Raw genomic sequence first — 22385 nt, 5'->3', positions numbered from 1 at the left:
GAACACGTTCTCAATTTCAAAACGAGATTACTGCATATTTATCCCGAATTTTGGAAAGAACTTTTAGTTGATGCATAAATCATCCTCGAATAAAAATAATATACTTTACACGATTTTCTTCGAAGATGATTTTTCGAAAATTCAATACATTGGATTAAATCTTCGTCCTTAAAATGTCACCTTTTTTCAATTCATAGAATATATATATTTCCCCCTCATACATATATATATATATATATATATATATATATATATATATATATATATATATAGATATATGTATGTATGTATATATGCATATATATATGTTTGCAAAGATCAATAATATATACGGTAATAATATATACGTATACTGTATATATTTTAATAGTTTCATTTCATTTTCATCCATATAAATAGTTCAGATCTTATAAATAATATTTGCTTATATATACGTTTGAAGACAACTATTGTTTCTTCATACTATAATGCAGTATATTTTGTGTATAAATATAATACTCGTTTGAAAACCTTATAAAATAAAATTTTTAGGTACGATATTATTAACACACAGCAGGGAATTAACAGAAATATAAAAAATAAAAAAATAATGAAAGAACTTTCAATAATTTTTATTTAAAAAACATAATATATATATTAAACTAATAAAATTATTAAAAAAGAACGATATTATCATTTATAGTTATGAAAGAAACAAAAATAATAATTCCATAATAATTTCTCAATTAAATTAGATCACAAAATTATTTACACATATCGTAAAACTTAATAATTTTATTGCGATTAATATTTTGTAAGATATCCTACTTATTTTATTAGATTTGTAAATCTCTGTAAGTTTTTTAAGACACATGATCTCATTAGTTTTTTTAAATAATCTTCAACGTTTTACTAGTCTTTTATCAGTATATTTTGCAGATCTGTTTGATTAGAAATCGAATGTATTCTTATTTTATTGTTAAGTCTATCCGATACCATCACGATCAGATTTATGTCCGACAATTGAAATGATGTATTCGTAATTTTTGGACTATTCTACACATATTTTCTATTTTTAAATGATCTTTGATTAGTATTTGGTGTCATCATCTTAGCAAAATTGATGCGTCTTTAAAATGTTTATTTTCTCAGTGCTATCTTTCAATTATTTTTCCCAATGTTAAAATATATCATTATATTCATAATTTAGTGCCCCAATCGCTTGCGACGTAGCTGATCCTAGAATTATACCTTGTTCAATCATCGAATCCTCAAACGGAAATTAATTAAAATGAGACCTAGTTTTTGTATATTGCTGAATGCGGTTAATTGAACTTATGATGATAGGCAAGTATAATAGGATAACAATACATTCTTACGATTATTATGATACATTGAGCATAAAGAGTCGTGTTATGTAATATAATAGAGTTTACTTTGGTAAAGAGTTTTTACTTACACCTTAAGATTATTTATTTTGTGATTAACTATTCGACAAGACGGTTAGAATAATTTGAAAAAAAGGGAAAGGGAGAAATTTCTTAGTAAAAGGAAAAGGAAGAGATGGATTGATCTTTGATTAGTTGTAGCCATTCCTTTTAGAATGTTTAAAAAAATAATGATTTAAATAATTAATCTTTTTATTTTAAGGGTAAATTCTAGACAACCACATGTCTTTCTTATAGTCTACAAACTTACCTCATGTGTTTGTTGTCTGGTTTTGTATATTTTAAAAAGCTACGAATTTAATTATAAATGTTTAAGATTTATGAGCGAGCAATGTATTTTTTATTCTTAGCATCCAACAAATGCTCATGATCAAATAATCTGCATGGTAATATGTGGTCTTTGAGAGAAAATTGAAGAGTACACCTACGAAAACGTCAATACTCACACCATAACATTGCCGCCATCGAACTTAATCGTTAAGCGAAGATTTTTAGGGTTCATTTCTTCATTTGACTTTTTCCGTGATACTTATCGGTGACCATTAATCTAAATATTATATTCACTTTTATCGCAAAATATTACGTCTATCCAAAATTTAATAATTCAAGAAACATATTTTTCAGTGAATTCAACACTTTGTTTTTCCACACGTCATGGGAATAACATATGCTTTTTCTCATTATATGAATTTTTTCGAAATTTATTATATGAATTTTTTCGTAATACCCTTTGGACCATTCGGACATTCGAAACAGTTTTATCAGCAAAATTTAGAACATTAATTTTCGATGCACTTATTTTCGAATCTTCTTTAACTTTTCGAAAAACAAATCATTCTTCGCTTCAATTTAACAATCTCTTTCTCCCTTAACTAGTCTTATTATTTATTCTAGCTTTATTTTCAAATCTATTGATAATATTTCTTATAGATGTAAAACTTTTATTTATCATATTCCGGATTTTTTAATGAATAACAACTAAATCTCAAAAATGGTTTCTGTTTCTTTTCCGGCCATAATAGCACACTATTGTATTCTATTCTATTAAATTCTATAAACTGAGTATTCTAAAGTATCAGACCGAACGTTATAATATCTCTACAGGAAGATCTGATTTGGATTAATCAATTGTTGTAAAATACTATGCAGCAAGGAATTGTTACATTTCATTTTTTCGTAATTATAAATAATAATATTTTAATATTTTTTTCAATAATTTTATTTCCATATTATATTATTTGAAAATTATATTACTTGAATAACAAGTATTGAATGTTCTTTTATTATCTTTTCATTTTTCATATTTCAATATGAAATATAAAATGTACCAATAATATTGTGATTTATTTTATATGCATGTAATGCAAGTAATATATACTCCATATTATATTGTATCAAAAGTTGGAAATCGGAGAAGGATGTGTAAACGAAAAAAGATACAGTCATGCTCATTCTTGAATTTAAAATCTTATTGTTTTATGCAAACATAAAGAACTAACTATATTCTTGCAAAAAATATTTTGTCTATGCTCAAAGATGTCTGTACTTGTCTGTTTTTATTCGTGTAGGCAATGTTAATAGTAATCCAATAGTAGTACAAATATATATATTTATTATAATAATAAACATTTGGTAATGAAAAATTGATTGAATTTGTAAGAGAATATATCTTAATGGAAATTGTAATTTTTAATTTCAAAATTGCCGCCACTTAGCCCCATCTATGCATCTCTGTTTTACATATGTCTAATGAAGCGATCATTTTCGCCTGATGCTTCGTATGATATACGAAGTATAAATTCTTTAATGTTCTAAGTGATTGAAAATATAATAATAATCAAGAAGAGAACGTAGCGTCAAAATAAACCGAAAAAAGCAAGGCATGTATTTTCATTTAAATAGATTCATTTTTCATTAACATTTTTGTTAATGTTATTATTATGTTCTTGGAAACGAATCAAAAAACAATAACTTATGATTATCTTTAACATTTAAAACAGCAACCTGCTTCCTTATTTTGAAATGTTTCTTATATGAAAAGATATTCTCATTTTCTCTTAAATAGTAAACGCATTCTGGATTTAAGAAAATTATATGGAATACATGTTGTTATTATGACTTTGTTAGCATTTGTATAGATTTAATAGAATTCTTTTGTACAGATGAAATTTTTGTTGTCATACTTCTTTCACAATGATGTGTATAATGCTAATTCCAAATCTAAAACCGAATGTTATAGAAAAAAAGAAATTACCAATAGTCAAAAATCTACAAACACAATTATATTAATTATTACCCTTTATTTATTTTATTAAATGACTGTTGAAAGAAGCTTGATCCTTATTACAAAATGTGTTCAGAAGTGTTTTCAAAAAGCAAAAAGAAATAAAAAATGAACAAACAAGTGTGACTTACACAAAAAATTAAAATATCACGAAATATCGTTTCTGCTATTCTACATGAAAAAAAGGTTAACTATATATAAAGTGCCATCAAGACAAAATGATGAAGAATATGAAGATTGGAATGCTCATTTGATAAAAGCTTTATTATTTCTATTGTCTATCTGACGAAATATTTTTGGATAATTCTAGTTTTGTAATAGCATCTGTTAAATGTCAACAAAAAATATCACATAAGAAACCTTTAGAAAATATCTTTAACAGGATTAATAATATATTAATAATAATAATAATAATAATAATAATAATAATAATAATAATAATAATATATATGTATATATTATAAATTAAAAATACAACTAATGATATATTCTTTGATGGCATAGTTATTTAAATCTTTTCATCTATAAGATAGAGTTATACTTAAAATTATAAGATGTGCCAAATTAGTTTTAAGATGAAAACAAATATTTTTTGTAAATAAACCATCTACTTTTCTGCCTTCAAACTCTCTCTCTCTCTCTCTTCTATATCAATGTCATAATCATTGAATTATATTTATTTGAACGTTTCAGGATTATCTATTACTAAATCTTACTACTTTTTTTAATATTGTTGACTAGTTCTTCTCTTGACAGCAAATGTATTACACTATTATAAAATCGTACAGTTCTTTACATACATTAGCTATTTAAAAAGTAACTTTAATATAATTACCAAATGTGAAAAACATAAGTACACTTTATCATTCTTCTTTATCTTACAAAAATGAATTCCAACAATGATTTCAATCTATGGAATGAGGAGAGTGTTATCAATTTAAAGGAGTTGTTCATATTATTCTCGACTATTTCATATGTACATTTTGGATGATATAGTTTTCATATTATATATTAACAATGGTATATAAATAACAAGTAATAAAGAAGTAGAAATCAGAAATATAACGAATTAGAAACAGAATATCTGATTTTGATTATTTTATTTTACAAAAATTATTTACGGAGCTTTTCCACGCCCAAAGCCACCACGGAATTCTAAGTCACCTGTACCTGCACCAACATCGGCTTTTTTATCGCCAGGTCCAGTAAGACCTCCTGGTCCTCGTCTGTAACCAGCACGGTCTTCTGTCGGTCTTGAAGCCTCGCTTCTTGGACCTGCGGTTGGCCTAGGTCTTGAAGTTTCTGACCTAACTTGTCTCTTGAGCGTAGATGGAACAATCTCTGGTGGTAGATGCAAGAATCCACGTAAATATTCAATTCCCTCATTGGTCAAATACCAATAAAAATGTCGCCAAGCAAATTGTTCTTTGACATAACCTCTGGATTTGAGGGACTGGAGAATTATGAAAAAATAGTTATAAGAATGAAAGAACACACGCAATGATAATTTATTCTAATATTAAATATTTAGATATAATTTACCTGCATTGCTTTAATAACTTCTAAATTTGGAATTGTTTCTAACTCTGGATGCTTTGAAGCATGGTAGTCCTTTTTCGCTACCATTACACCTTCTTTAAAAAGGTATTCATATATGGCCACACGATTCTTTTTTGGCATTAACATCCTGATGATAAAAATATATTATATATATCTTAAGTTATTATTGATAATTTGAGTTATTAAATACTGTATAATATCAATGAAACATAATCTTACTAATTTGTTACTTTTGAGGTACTAGCAGATAGAAATATTAGATTAACAAACATATCTCATAGGCAATAAAGAAATTTGATAAAATTAAACGTGTAAAATAAACCAGACATAAAAGACATTTGTTATTTATTCAATATAATAAAATCTTAATTTCTAATATTATATAATATCAACAATTTATTATATGTTTAATGCAACATTATATGAAATAATGTATTTGTAATAACCTATGTAACTCATAACAAGTACTTGATACACCTTAAAACTTAAATTAATTCTCAAAATTCTAATAAAATGATAATGATGGGTATGATGTAAAACGTACTCGACGTTCCTTTGTAGATCTCCTATAATCTTATTTAATTTCTTGTAGAATATTTGATGAAAACAACAATCTTATTCAAGAACACGAGGGAAAAGATGGAAGAATTTAGTTCTTGCAACCTCGCTAGTTCCGGTTCGCAGCGGTACGATTCTTTTCTTTAAATGTTGCTAATTCTGATTGGCCACGCCATTAGAAGCGACTCGTACGCCATGTTTCTTTTCTCTACCTTATGGCAATTTCGATTGGTCATATTAATCATTGTTGTCCAAGCGATCGACCAATATGGCAATAAACAAAAATGTAAAGTATATTTTATGATTGTATCCGAATACAATGATTTAAATTCATTATCAGGTAAGATTGTGTTTTGTCTCGTACATATATTACAATATGTTACAAAGGAAATATTACAGTACTTCGTAATCCATCGCACTATTATTTTATATGCATTTATATTATATACTATTCTATATCTATTAATATTTATTACTACCATTATTCATAGCAAAACATGTTTCAAATAAAGACTACTTAGAGAATGCCATATTCAGATATAATTATTTGTTTATAATGAATTTAATATAAATTAATTTTACTTTTTGAAGTGAAATTTCTTAGGGCACTTTAGTGCAAGTTAATTAAGTAGGAATTAAAGTAAAACGAAAACTAAAACAGGGAGGGGAGTCCTACTCTTCAGTATAGTAATGTAATGTTCTGGTAAAAACTTCTGAGATTGCTAAGGACTACAAAATTTCAAACGCAATATTCGTAATACATACGCATATCTCTTTTTTTACTACTAGGCTGTTAATCACTTTTCGCTCAAAGAGTGGAGCTACAGGGAACAGTGTCTCCAACATACGCCTATCGTATCGGTATTGTAAAAACATTCGTAAGTTGTATTTATTTTACGCGATAAAACAATCGGTTTTGTGTAAGTTAGAATAAGTAGTTTAGTAGACTGTAAACTCACTTTTCAATCCCTCATATGTATGAGATTATGATGCTAGAATGCGTCTCCTAATAATCTATGCTAGATAGGACATCGGTAAGGATATGTTTCGCAAAAAATACGGAGAATAATAAATGTAATTACTACATATAATAATTATTATATAAATTTGTGATAAAAACAAGCTTTTATAAAGTGTTTTGTTAAAAATAATTAGAGAATAAAACCTTCTATATAATATGGAAATGAACTCGTATTTTGATCCTTATACAACTATATAATATATAAGTATATGTTCACTAATTATTATTTCTTTTAAATATTCAAAAAGGATTAAATATGTCTATCGATGGGCGATCATGTGTCGAAGTTATCAAGGATACGATTTGATGAGAGTTAGGGCATAAAACGACCAAGTAAAATGATACATTTCTACTTCTGTTGTTATTGTAAATTACCGACATCATATGTGTCATGATGTATTTAATGTAGGTATATTCTTCTATTTATTATATTCTTTTCTTTATTATTATTATAGTAATAGTAGTAGTAATTGAAAAAATATAAAGTGAATTCCCGCAGAGGAAATCATAACGAAATAACGCTGGAAAAAATGCCGCAGATAACGTGGAACAGAACTTGTGTTTTGATCTTCATTAAAAATAATATATAATATATACGTTTACTAATATATGGTATATATGTTCATTAATTTTGAAAAAATAATCGACAAATGAATATACTTTATAACCATATCTAATCGAACAAACTTATACTGCTGCTGTATCACAGATCGCCGCGAAACTCTCGTCAGCCATTAGTGGAAGAAATAGATATAAGAGATTGAATAGTAATACCTTACTACATTATCAAATAAAAAATGGAGATAAGAAGTATAACGAAACTAATGAAATAAATTAGTTCATTAGTTTCGTTAGACTCGAACGTAAGATTTTCTTGAAATACTAATCTAAATGCGTTCAAATGTGCTACACATTGCTTACAAAATCTCTATCTTTTTAATCTATAAAAATAATGAGGAACTACAAACATCACAGTAATAAATCTTTTCTTCGAAAAATGTCGAAAACAGCATTTACGCCGTCAATGAAGACAGAAGTAATTCCGGTACAATTACAAAAAGGTGTCATTTTAATGACGAAGATTTAATCGAATGTATTGAATTTTCGAAAAATTATCTTCGAAGAAAATCGTGTGAAGTATATTATTTTTATTCGAGGATAATTTATGCATCAACTAAAAGCTCTTTCAAAAATTCTAAAATAATATGCAGTAGATCCGTCTTTAAAATGAGAACTTGATCATTAAAATTGTTCAAAAATTATGCCTGTTCTCATGATGACCTAAATCATTAAGAAAGTCGGGATAATGAGTACGATTGAAATAAAATATCGAAATAGACATGACCGTTATTAGACCGTTATTACGTAAAATATAAATACTATAATTACAAGTATATTGTTTACGAAGCCATTTATTGGAGCAAAGACGAAAAGGGACACGTATTACGTCGTATCATACTGCAAGAATTTGGTTTATGTCAAGTGAAAACTTGTTGCGTCTTACGTTCCTAATTACGAGGGCATGTTACGATGCATTTCTCGTACCAAAGCACGTGATAACGATCGAATTTCATTGGGGATACCATCATCAATGTTATAAACCCACTGGTCGCCATGAAAAATGGCAATTCAGAATTTTTCAGCTTTCGAAACTATTGGGATAATGCAATGTTTTTGATGGATCCTGAAGAATTCATGAGGATGATGCGTGATAAAAGGCACGATGTGAATTTAAATTTATAACTATATATCTGAAGTATTGAGATGCGAAGGTTTCGGTTGACTTACTATTTTTAGCTTCAAATGTAGAGGTTAATTATTACGATTGTTCGTGTTGTCAAGAATGTCTCTCTTTATCATTCCCCATTGCCATCTAACGTTTATTGATACAGACAGTATATACACGTGCGTACGCATGCAGGTACACAGTAATTGTAAATACGACGAACCGAATCGGAATCCATTTGATAAAATTGTGAAACACTGTCAAAATTTATTGTAATGACAACAAACTTTTTTGCTGGGGATTGTTCCTCTACTTTTTTTTTAAATACGACAGATGTCTTAAGCGGTTAGTTACTGGAACTGTGGTCAAAATTTCTTTCTTTTCTTTAAAAGATTTTTCTTCTAAGAATCTCGTCGACACGAATAGTAAGACGGTGAAAGATAAATGAATGTTCGAATTTGAGGGCCATTATTGCAATAATACGAATAATCTTGTGAATTACTCTAGACTAATGCAAAAGCATTGTTTAATGCATCATTGTATGTGATTACGTATGGACGCTATGTGGTAAAGATATTGAAATATTCAGTTATCTTTAGTTATATTAATATATAAAATATTAATATTGTGAAGAAATATTTTACATAATCATTTAAGTGTTTGATAAATGTACATGAATAAGTTTATTATTAAAACTAATTGCAAGAACGGACGAGAAAATTTTGTCCAAAAATTCGATTAAATATATGTAATCACAAAAGGAATGAAAAATAATTATTTTATTTCGATAAATGATACTTATACTTTGTTAGTGGAAATTTTTTTAATGTTTGGTAGGGTTCAATCAGATAATCATGAAATGTGTAATCTCAAGATCGAGATTGTAGTCGAACGATTTCTTGTCAATTTTAATTAATAATACTTTCAAACTGATTGGAAATAAATGTTGAAATAAAATTCATTTTTCTGAAAAATTCTAAACTTCAAATTTATTAAAGTTATCATACTGGAAATTTTACCGATCACGTATACATAATTCCTTTGGATATTATTGACTTACTCAATATAGTTCAAAGTAGAGAAGGTTTGTAAAATTAATAATTAATTTTTCTCAATGAATTATTTAATCAATAATTACATGATTTACTATTCTCCACTAATAACATGGGCGTATTATTTACTCATTTTATATATTTAATAAAACGACTGTTCTACATGAACAATCATATATGATCAAAAATATATCTGCATTACGTGAAATGGATGAAACAGCATTTCAGCCTATCGATTATTGGTGAATGTACGTTTGTACAAAAATATGAATTTTAATATGAATTATAATCTTTGTAATATATCGGTCAATTATATACGCCTGTCGAAATATATATATATATATATATTATATCATATATAAACGTATCTAAAATTTCTGGAACTATTTTAAATGTCATTTGCCTTTGTCTTCTATATTATCAAGAAACACTCGATTGGAGAGGATACATTTGCACTACATTGTGATCCTAACGTAGAGCATCAAAAGGTGATGGTTCGTCATAGTATTTGGCGATCTATTATTATTTTCAATTATTATTCTATTAATATACTATTATTGTTTTGTATATTATGTGTTTTAAATGCTAGTTTTAACAAAGTGAATAAAATGAATAAAACCAACAATATTATGTAGTAAAATTTACATTTGAACTTTTGTCTATTTATGTATCCATTTTTTTGCCATATTTCATCTACACTTTTACATTTTAGTTTTTACTTTATCATTCGTATATTCATCCCAAAAATGCCAAAGTATTCGAAGAATATCAAATTATTAGACAAAATAAATAATATGGACGAAATGTGTTCGTAAGATGATCAGAAATTTTCTGATATCGAAAATGACAATGATCTATTTTAAATAATTATGACCTATTTGACGATGTATTTGAAAACTCGTGAGGAAGATAAAAAGCATTAGGGCAAATTAAATCTGTAAGGATGTAATTAAAGTATAATGATAAAAAATTGCTATATTCACGTGCATTATTGAATATTCATAAATACGAGCAATGAGTTAAATTTCTTTCTAAAATATTTTGCAACTTTTGCAAAATTCATTTTCTAGCTTTTATTTTGCATGTGCGTCATTTCCTTTTTTTCTATATGACCATAACGGGTGCATCACATAATCAATAGAGTAAAGACAATTTTTCGAATTCCTGTGACCATGATTGTTATATTAACCGTTTTTCAATTTTTTTTTCTAAAAGTCCGACAGGTTTTTCTTGCGAAGCGATGAAGTATAATCGGACGATCAAATTGGAGTATTGTTAGCATAATATTAAAAATTTTTTTATAACACATTCTGGATGAATAGAAAAGCATTGAGTAAAGTATTATTGTATGAACTTATATATCTGCGCTGTAAGTAATCGAGACGTCGAATTTTTTCTTGATACATTAAAAAAATGTCATTACATCGTAGAAAATTTGTTAATGATTGGGGGAGTCAAATTGCCATGTAAACATTGAATTATTTGAAGAAAGAAACATAGATAAGAGACTAATTAAAACAGAATGAAAAAATTGTCGGGAAAAATTTCTACAAAACATTGCATTAAATATCTGTAATATTTAAGAAAATAGAAAGTAATTATTCCATAACGATGAATGCTACGTTTCCATTTTAATTACAAATAATCGAGATAATAAAGAAAATAGTAATCTCAGATTACACTTTTACTGCGATAAACGAGATTGTTAACCATCGATTTTAGATCGCTATTAGAAAACTATTCTTCCTAACTGATGCCAATGAACGTTGAAATAATTTTAATTCTTTAGGAAAACTGTAAATTAAATAACATCACTGAAAATTTTATCGACCGCAGATAATTTTTGATTGTATATCGACAGACAATATTCAACAAATATATTACCAAAATTTCAATTCAATGAATTGATTATACTTTTCCATATTTAGTATTTTCAACAATCGTTAATAGGATATTAAAAAAATATCCTATTGTATCGATGACAGGCAATGAAACTTTTTTATATTAATGTACCGTTAAATTTACGAACGTGATTAGAAATTTACGATAGATTAATTACGATGTTTAACTAATATCCAAAGTGAATTAATACCAAAGTTTCAATTGCTCTATGGTAAAGAAAGCTATTACGAAAGGAATTTATGGGTGCAAGCTATCAATATTTATAGTACTCCATTTAGTATCGGAGATGTATATTTACGCCTACATACTACAACTGAAATGTTATGAAAAAATATAGGCTAGAAAAGAAATTGCGAAATCGTAAACAATATTTTATATTAATCCCGAAAAGGATTTCGCAGAACTATATTTCTATTTTCATGATTTTCATATGTTTCATATCAGAATTAATTTAAAATGATGATGCAATAATTAAATTCTGTTATTAAATATTATAATAGAATCGCTCATTAGATTTAAAGTATTTTTTAAGTGCTAAAACTCAACAAGTGACAAAACCTTGATGATGACCGATGCATTAAGCTTGTAACAAATGTATAATTTAAAACATATTTTCAGTGTTAATGTCAATTTACAGGAATATGTGTTTCAGTAAATGAAAATTTTTAATTTATTGCTATGTGTGTGAGTGCGAAGGAGTGACAGAATTAGGATGATATAAAATAAGAGAAAATGGAAGAAAGGACATTTACATATGATTCGTATATCAATATAATGGTAATTAAATATGCAATCATTCGATATTTGCCGCAAATCATATCGAATTGTTTTATCTTTTTGTGCATTTCCATTATGGCTTCGTAGCTGTCACACGTGTTAATTTAACCTTTATCTAATAACGAATGCTTCATGTATTTTGCTTTTCTTTCTTGCGATGAAGAGACTACTGTGATTGTACACGTGGAGTATTTATGGTAAATATAACAATACATATCGATTAATTTAAAATGATATAAATAATAAATACGACATGTTATATATAGCAATCATATATGTAGATTGTAACATATAACGATAATCACTTCTTTGGAATATCTTCAATAAGAAGAAAATTCTTATATACCTATAATTCTTTCAACGAGATCGGTCGTCAAACAAAAAAAAAACAGTCACGTGCTAAGCTGATGATAAATTACTTCACTAGCAAATCAGAAACCATAGTCAATTGCTGTAATTAGAAGTGAAATTTCATAAATCTATGTTAAAGTTTGCTTCGACATCAGCCCAGAGTATTAGGCTGGAATATGGAATTCACGCTTGCTCTGATCGATTCCTCGTCGCATTCGTTTTTTAACATCTCTCGGTTAGTATGCTATAACGTACGATATATAATAATTTTAGTTTTCATCAAAAGTATTTTGTCGGCATGAATATTGATGTATATCGATGTATATCATTACATAATATAACATATAAATCGGATTATTTACACGGATTATTACATTAGTTATCTTGTCTATAATCTCTGATTTTCGAAAGAATGAGAGAATCTGAAAGAATGCAAACATTATAATGACCTCATCTCAAGGTAAGTTTCTTCGTACAATGGACACTTGGCTCGTAATTAAATGCTCCGGAAAGGAGAGAGAAATCAATTGTAAATGCATTTTATTTTTGAATTTTCTGGAATATACTTCCAAATAATCTATAGGAGTATGTAATTATCTATGCAATTTCTTTGACCGTAACTAAATGGAAAGAAATACGTAAAACAATTCTTTTCCGGTAGTAACCTATCGGGATCGAATACTAATGGCCGTGGCCAATATTTTGCGCTTCTATGTAGTTTATAGATGCGAAATACTGCTGAACATCCTGTTGGTATAGTCCAATTTTTAGTTCTTTATATAATTAATAAATAAATATTAGTACTATAAAATACGTTTATATTATTAATAATGAAATATTAAACGTAAAACAATGAAAAGATGTGTATAAAATCATTTTGAATGCAGAGCTACCTTTTATATCTTTCGTTACTTTCCGAGCGATGACTGTAGCTGCAGGAAAAAGACAACATTTTTTTAATTACTCCTTCGGAAATTTTCATATTTTTAATATCATCATGTGTTATTAGAACATGTTTCGGATTCCTCAAGTCGTAAATTTGATACAATTCCTCGTATACTTTTTTTTGTGATCAATAGTTTGAAAAAGATGATAAATAGTTAAAATGAAAGTAATTTTCAATGTCAATGACAAATAATTAAGTAAATATATACTTTCGATATCAAAGAATGTAGCAAGCATTAAAAGTACAAAGCAAATTTTAGAAGATGAAATATCCCTTCTTTGAAAAGACGTAGATACTTTTCTCTGATTTTATTCTATAAATTTTATTTTAACTAAATAATAAATATGCCTTATATCAATAGCGATAGTATTGATTTCATCTCGAATACATTGTTCGGAATGTTTTACTCCTTCATACAATCATTCGAATAAAAATTCTAGAAATACCTTTGGCTTTTGTTCTTCAACCTTAAAAAATGATCTATTATTAATATAAAAAAAGATAAAGAATAAAATTTTGCTATTTATTATTATTTATATATAAATATATGACTAATATTGCTAATAACACTCTGTTTTATTATTTTTAGTTTTAAACGTAGAGATTGATTGCTATGATTGTTTCTCTTGGATTATCCACGAAGACGATATTAAATATAGGAAAGAGAAAGGGAATGATAAAAGTTCAAATAAGAATGTGTATGGAGAGGGAAGAAATGATGCTTATTGTTTATTCAAAATGGATAAATAATCTTATGTTGAGTTCTTTGTTCTGGTAATCGTATATACTTATGATACGGTTGATAATTTAAAGATTAATAAAATAAATTTTGTTGAAATAGAATATTTGTTTGGGAATTGATATAAGAATAGCAGCAAATATAAGGGATGAAGCGTATAAGAAAGCAATATACGAGGATATAGAACAGAATTGGTTGCAGTTCAAAACAGAAAGAAATGCAGTGGTTAAGTTAATCAGGGAAAAGAAGAAGAAATATTACGAAAGTATGATAGATAATAATAGAGAAAATCTTACGAAAATGTGAAGAGCTCTGGAAGAAATAATTAGAGAAGAATCAAAGGATATGAAAGACATAGACAATACAGATTTCGAGATTTTAGGCAAGAATAAAGGATATAACATAGCTGATAAATTGAATATATACTGTGTTAAGTCGACGAAAACCAGTAAAAAATAAAATTTAATTTAAAATATTATTTAGCTTTAAGTGAGACACGAGGATCGACCTTTATAATCTCATTTATTCCGACATTGCAAATATATGTTAAGAAAGAACGGCATACATTCTAGTAGGTACAATAATTCATAGGTTAGACTTATTATATATACACGAAATATTGTAACTAATGTAAACAAATAAAACAATTTTACCTGAGTATTGAACGCACGGAGCATATAAATCTTACAGGAAAAACATAAATTCTAAAAACGCATGTGCGCTTAATACGTAGGTACATGGGACGGTCCGGTACAAACAATTACGCACGTAGGGAGCGAAACAATACCCGAGAATGTTCTAAACTGTCTGTAAAAATGCTGAAGTATTTAAGTTAATGTAAAACACATGGTCTAGAAAATTCAAGGAAATTATCCAGCCTTAGAAATCTCCGTCGTCTTCCCTGCCCGACCGACCATACTTGCGGCTCACCAAGACCCCACCCGCCGAGCCTTGGCGTCTGCAGTGTTCCCCACTGGACCTTCCATTCTTGGATTGTAGGACTCCGAGGTATTTGGAGATAAGGCTTCAGCATCGTCTGGAATCACTCTCCCAAGGGGCAAGAGAGCGTTTGCAACGTCTCTTCGATACTGTTTGGTGCCAATCCCAAGCCAAAAGAACTGCTCAGACAGGTAACGGCCGAAAAAGCACGAGATATCGCGAAAGCCGGAACTCCTTAGGAAATTAGTTTGTTAATGTCCATGCCTAGTGAGACATGTAATATGTGTAAAAAATATTAGTAATATAGTAAAATCTGAAAATAATGACAAGTCGGATGGCAAAAGTAGAAGAATTATGCATATTACTGAAAATATAGGGATTAATATAGAGAACTTTGTAATGATTAATGTAAAGGATTTAGAAGAAATTGTTACGAGACTGTCGAAAAAGAAAAGAACTTAAGAGGAAATAATTACTTATATTATTATATAATAAAAGTAATAGGGAATTATTACTTAATTACTTATAAAGGTTGGTATTTTATGCTTTCCTCTTCCATCCTCACTTTTTGTTAGAATAAAAGTATAGTAGGAGTCGTGCGGTGCTATCTTGGGCGGTGTTTGACTTACCTGGATACAACCGACTTAAAAATAAGGTGTCATTAAAGCAAATATTTTTTAAATTGCATTACTTCTTTTCAAAATTAAAAAATTTTAATATAATATTTTCTATACATATTGTTCCGTACATATTGTTAATTTTGGTTCCTAAAAATAATCTAAGAAAAAAGGGAATCTCTGTTAAGAAGTAATATTAATCAAGAATTGACAGCCGAAAATTTAGTTAAAAATAACCAACATAACTTTAATAAAATTTAATTTTCAATCTTTTCATTTATTAATGATAGATTTTTGTCCATTTTTCATGAAAAATAGCCGAAGACACTTCTAGATTTTTTATTCGAGTCATCGCACGAAGGAAAAATATATTCGGAGCAAGATATCGCGATGAAATCAATACAACAGTTATACCAGTAGGTCGTATTTATTATTTAGTTGCAATAAAATTTTTTTTATTAATGACAATTAAGGAAAACTGTATATTACTTTCAGGAAAGCGAAACTTCAACCACAACCATTAGCTTTGTACATTTAATGCTTGCTACATTTCTGAATATTCAAGTACATAGATAATATATTTTATTAATAATCTATCATTATGTATCCGATGAAAATTATATTCATATAAACTTCTTATCATGTCTTCCATCGATCACAAAGGACAAAGTATATGGGGAACTAAATTAAACGTTTCGTCGACATATAATGATATTAAAAGTATTTTGGAATAAAAATATGTAATGTTATTAAAAATAATTAGAAAAAAAAACTTTTGGAACGTGTGATCAAGGAAACGTTACGTCTATTTCCTGCAGTTCTAGTCATTGCACGAAAAGTGACACATGATATAAAAGGTACCTTTGCATATAAAATAATTTGTTATATATCTTTTCATTGTTTTATGTTTTATATTTCATAAATAATATTATGAATATATTATATAGTAGTAAAATTTATTAATTAATTATAATAAGTTACTAAAAATTGGACTATACCAAAAGGATGTTCAGCAGTATTTCGCATCTATAAACTACATAGAAGCGCAAAATATTGGCCACGGCCATTAGTATTCGATCCCGATAGGTTACTACCGGAAAAGAATTGTTTTACGTATTTCTTTCCATTTAGTTACGGTCAAAGAAATTGCATAGATAATTACATACTCCTATAGATTATTTGGAAGTATATTCCAGAAAATTCAAAAATAAAATGCATTTACAATTGATTTCTCTCTCCTTTCCGGAGCATTTAATTACGAGCCAAGTGTCCATTGTACGAAGAAACTTACCTTGAGATGAGGTCATTATAATGTTTGCATTCTTTCAGATTCTCTCATTCTTTCGAAAATCAGAGATTATAGACAAGATAACTAATGTAATAATCCGTGTAAATAATCCGATTTATATGTTATATTATGTAATGATATACATCGATATACATCAATATTCATGCCGACAAAATACTTTTGATGAAAACTAAAATTATTATATATCGTACGTTATAGCATACTAACCGAGAGATGTTAAAAAACGAATGCGACGAGGAATCGATCAGAGCAAGCGTGAATTCCATATTCCAGCCTAATACTCTGGGCTGATGTCGAAGCAAACTTTAACATAGATTTATGAAATTTCACTTCTAATTACAGCAATTGACTATGGTTTCTGATTTGCTAGTGAAGTAATTTATCATCAGCTTAGCATGCGACTGTTATTTTTGTTTGACCACCGATCTCGTTGAAAGAATTATAGGTACATAATAATTTTCTTCTTACTGAAAATATTCCAAAGAAGTGATTATCGTTATATGTTACAATCTACATATATGATTGCTATATATAACATGTCGTATTTAGTATTTATATCATTTTAAATTAATCGATATGTATTGTTATATTTACCATAAATACTCCACGTGTACAATCACAGTAGTCTCTTCATCGCAGGAAAGAAAAGCAAAATACATGAAGCATTCGTTATTAGATAAAGGTTAAATTAACACGTGTGACAGCTACGCAGCCATAATGGAAATGCACGAAAAGATAAAACAATTCGATATGATTTGCGGCAAATATCGAATGATTGCATATTTAATTTTCATTATATTGATATACGAATCATATGTAAATGTCCTTTCTTCCATTTTCTCTTATTTTATATCATCCTAATTCTGTCACTCCTTCGCACTCACACACATAGCAACAAATTAAAAATTTTCATTTACTGAAACATACATTCCTGTAAATTGACCTTAACACTGAAAATATGTTTTAAATTATACATTTGTTACAAGCCTAACGCATCAGTCATCACCAAGGGTTTGTCATTGAGTATTCGTACTTAAATAACACTTTTATTCTAATGAGCAATTCTATTTGAATACTTAATAACAAAATTCAATAATTGCACCATCAATTTAAATCAATTCTGATATGAAACATATGAAAATCATGCAAATAGAAATAAAATTCTGCGAAATCATTTTCGGGACTAATATAAAATATTGTTTACGAATTCGCAATTTCTTTTGCAGTCTGTATTTTTTCATAACATTTCAGTTGTAGCATGTACGTGTTTGTATATATCTCTGATAATAAATGGAGTACTAAAAATATTGATAGCATGCATCCATAAATTCCTTTCGTAATAGCTTTCTTTACCATAGAGCAATTGAAACTTTGGTATTAATTCACTTTGGATATTAGTTAAAGATCGTAATTAATCTATCGTAAATTTCTAATCACGTTTGTAAATTTAACGGTACATTAATATAAAAAAGTTTCATTGCCTGACATCGATACAATAGAAGTCTATCCTATTAACGATTGTTGAAAATACTAAATATGGAAAAGTATAATCAATTCATTGAATTGAAATTTTGATAATATATTTGTTGAATATTGTCTGTCGATATACAATCAAAAATTATCTGCGGTCGATAAAATTTTCAGGGATGTTATTTAATTTACAGTTTTACCGAAATATTATGAAGATTATAATTCATATTAAAATTCAAATTTTTGTACAAACGTACATTCACCAATAATCGATAGGCTGAAATGCTGTTTCATCCATTTCACGTAATGCAGATATATTTTTGATCATATATGATTGTTCATGTAGAACAGTCGTTTTATTAAATATATAAAATGAGTAAATAATACGCCCATGTTATTAGTGGAGAATAGTAAATCATGTAATTATTGATTAAATAATTCATTGAGAAAAATTAATTATTAATTTTACAAACCTTCTCTACTTTGAACTATATTGAGTAAGTCAATAATATCCAAAGGAATTATGTATACGTGATCGGTAAAATTTCCAGTATGATAACTTTAATAAATTTGAAGTTTAGAATTTTTCAGAAAAATGAATTTTATTTCAACATTTATTTCCAATCAGTTTGAAAGTATTATTAATTAAAATTGACAAGAAATCGTTCGACTACAATCTCGATCTTGAGATTACACATTTCATGATTATCTGATTGAACCCTACCAAACATTAAAAAAATTTCCACTAACAAAGTATAAGTATCATTTATCGAAATAAAATAATTATTTTTCATTCCTTTTGTGATTACATATATTTAATCGAATTTTTGGACAAAATTTTCTCGTCCGTTCTTGCAATTAGTTTTAATAATAAACTTATTCATGTACATTTATCAAACACTTAAATGATTATGTAAAATATTTCTTCACAATATTAATATTTTATATATTAATATAACTAAAGATAACTGAATATTTCAATATCTTTACCACATAGCGTCCATACGTAATCACATACAATGATGCATTAAACAATGCTTTTGCATTAGTCTAGAGTAATTCACAAGATTATTCGTATTATTGCAATAATGGCCCTCAAATTCGAACATTCATTTATCTTTCACCGTCTTACTATTCGTGTCGACGAGATTCTTAGAAGAAAAATCTTTTAAAGAAAAGAAAGAAATTTTGACCACAGTTCCAGTAACTAACCGCTTAAGACATCTGTCGTATTTAAAAAAAAAGTAGAGGAACAATCCCCAGCAAAAAAGTTTGTTGTCATTACAATAAATTTTGACAGTGTTTCACAATTTTATCAAATGGATTCCGATTCGGTTCGTCGTATTTACAATTACTGTGTACCTGCATGCGTACGCACGTGTATATACTGTCTGTATCAATAAACGTTAGATGGCAATGGGGAATGATAAAGAGAGACATTCTTGACAACACGAACAATCGTAATAATTAACCTCTACATTTGAAGCTAAAAATAGTAAGTCAACCGAAACCTTCGCATCTCAATACTTCAGATATATAGTTATAAATTTAAATTCACATCGTGCCTTTTATCACGCATCATCCTCATGAATTCTTCAGGATCCATCAAAAACATTGCATTATCCCAATAGTTTCGAAAGCTGAAAAATTCTGAATTGCCATTTTTCATGGCGACAAGTGGGTTTATAACATTGATGATGGTATCCCCAATGAAATTCGATCGTTATCACGTGCTTTGGTACGAGAAATGCATCGTAACATGCCCTCGTAATTAGGAACGTAAGACGCAACAAGTTTTCACTTGACATAAACCAAATTCTTGCAGTATGATACGACGTAATACGTGTCCCTTTTCGTCTTTGCTCCAATAAATGGCTTCGTAAACAATATACTTGTAATTATAGTATTTATATTTTACGTAATAACGGTCTAATAACGGTCATGTCTATTTCGATATTTTATTTCAATCGTACTCATTATCCCGACTTTCTTAATGATTTAGGTCATCATGAGAACAGGCATAATTTTTGAACAATTTTAATGATCAAGTTCTCATTTTAAAGACGGATCTACTGCATATTATTTTAGAATTTTTGAAAGAGCTTTTAGTTGATGCATAAATTATCCTCGAATAAAAATAATATACTTCACACGATTTTCTTCGAAGATAATTTTTCGAAAATTCAATACATTCGATTAAATCTTCGTCATTAAAATGACACCTTTTTGTAATTGTACCGGAATTACTTCTGTCTTCATTGACGGCGTAAATGCTGTTTTCGACATTTTTCGAAGAAAAGATTTATTACTGTGATGTTTGTAGTTCCTCATTATTTTTATAGATTAAAAAGATAGAGATTTTGTAAGCAATGTGTAGCACATTTGAACGCATTTAGATTAGTATTTCAAGAAAATCTTACGTTCGAGTCTAACGAAACTAATGAACTAATTTATTTCATTAGTTTCGTTATACTTCTTATCTCCATTTTTTATTTGATAATGTAGTAAGGTATTACTATTCAATCTCTTATATCTATTTCTTCCACTAATGGCTGACGAGAGTTTCGCGGCGATCTGTGATACAGCAGCAGTATAAGTTTGTTCGATTAGATATGGTTATAAAGTATATTCATTTGTCGATTATTTTTTCAAAATTAATGAACATATATACCATATATTAGTAAACGTATATATTATATATTATTTTTAATGAAGATCAAAACACAAGTTCTGTTCCACGTTATCTGCGGCATTTTTTCCAGCGTTATTTCGTTATGATTTCCTCTGCGGGAATTCACTTTATATTTTTTCAATTACTACTACTATTACTATAATAATAATAAAGAAAAGAATATAATAAATAGAAGAATATACCTACATTAAATACATCATGACACATATGATGTCGGTAATTTACAATAACAACAGAAGTAGAAATGTATCATTTTACTTGGTCGTTTTATGCCCTAACTCTCATCAAATCGTATCCTTGATAACTTCGACACATGATCGCCCATCGATAGACATATTTAATCCTTTTTGAATATTTAAAAGAAATAATAATTAGTGAACATATACTTATATATTATATAGTTGTATAAGGATCAAAATACGAGTTCATTTCCATATTATATAGAAGGTTTTATTCTCTAATTATTTTTAACAAAACACTTTATAAAAGCTTGTTTTTATCACAAATTTATATAATAATTATTATATGTAGTAATTACATTTATTATTCTCCGTATTTTTTGCGAAACATATCCTTACCGATGTCCTATCTAGCATAGATTATTAGGAGACGCATTCTAGCATCATAATCTCATACATATGAGGGATTGAAAAGTGAGTTTACAGTCTACTAAACTACTTATTCTAACTTACACAAAACCGATTGTTTTATCGCGTAAAATAAATACAACTTACGAATGTTTTTACAATACCGATACGATAGGCGTATGTTGGAGACACTGTTCCCTGTAGCTCCACTCTTTGAGCGAAAAGTGATTAACAGCCTAGTAGTAAAAAAAGAGATATGCGTATGTATTACGAATATTGCGTTTGAAATTTTGTAGTCCTTAGCAATCTCAGAAGTTTTTACCAGAACATTACATTACTATACTGAAGAGTAGGACTCCCCTCCCTGTTTTAGTTTTCGTTTTACTTTAATTCCTACTTAATTAACTTGCACTAAAGTGCCCTAAGAA

At 27.9% G+C, this 22385-nt stretch overlaps 1 protein-coding gene across 1 annotated transcript; it reads right to left on the bottom strand.

The window, feature by feature from the left end:
* Window positions 1–4439: 4439 nt before the first annotated feature.
* Window positions 4440–5967, bottom strand: LOC124428439 (40S ribosomal protein S10-like). Its single transcript, XM_046972455.1, has 3 exons — window positions 5816–5967; window positions 5254–5398; window positions 4440–5164 (listed from the first exon to the last, which is right to left on the bottom strand). Exons 2-3 carry the CDS (start codon window positions 5395–5397, stop codon window positions 4829–4831), a joined length of 480 nt encoding a protein of 159 aa, XP_046828411.1. The 5' UTR covers window position 5398; window positions 5816–5967; the 3' UTR covers window positions 4440–4828.
* Window positions 5968–22385: the final 16418 nt, after the last annotated feature.

Source organism: Vespa crabro, chromosome 12 (assembly GCF_910589235.1).
Source record: "Vespa crabro chromosome 12, iyVesCrab1.2, whole genome shotgun sequence".
Lineage (NCBI taxonomy): Eukaryota > Metazoa > Arthropoda > Insecta > Hymenoptera > Vespidae > Vespa > Vespa crabro.
Note: the sequence above shows the minus strand (reverse complement) of the source record. Positions and strands in the feature narration are given on the sequence as shown.

Bases quoted from the DNA above. Each gene is read 5' to 3' on its own strand.
- LOC124428439 (XM_046972455.1), bottom strand. From the start codon at position 5,397: ATGTTAATGCCAAAAAAGAATCGTGTGGCCATATATGAATACCTTTTT. The intron at 5,165-5,253 runs GTAAATTATATC...ATAATTCTCCAG, and splicing joins AAGTTATTAAAGCAATGCAG to TCCCTCAAATCCAGAGGTTA.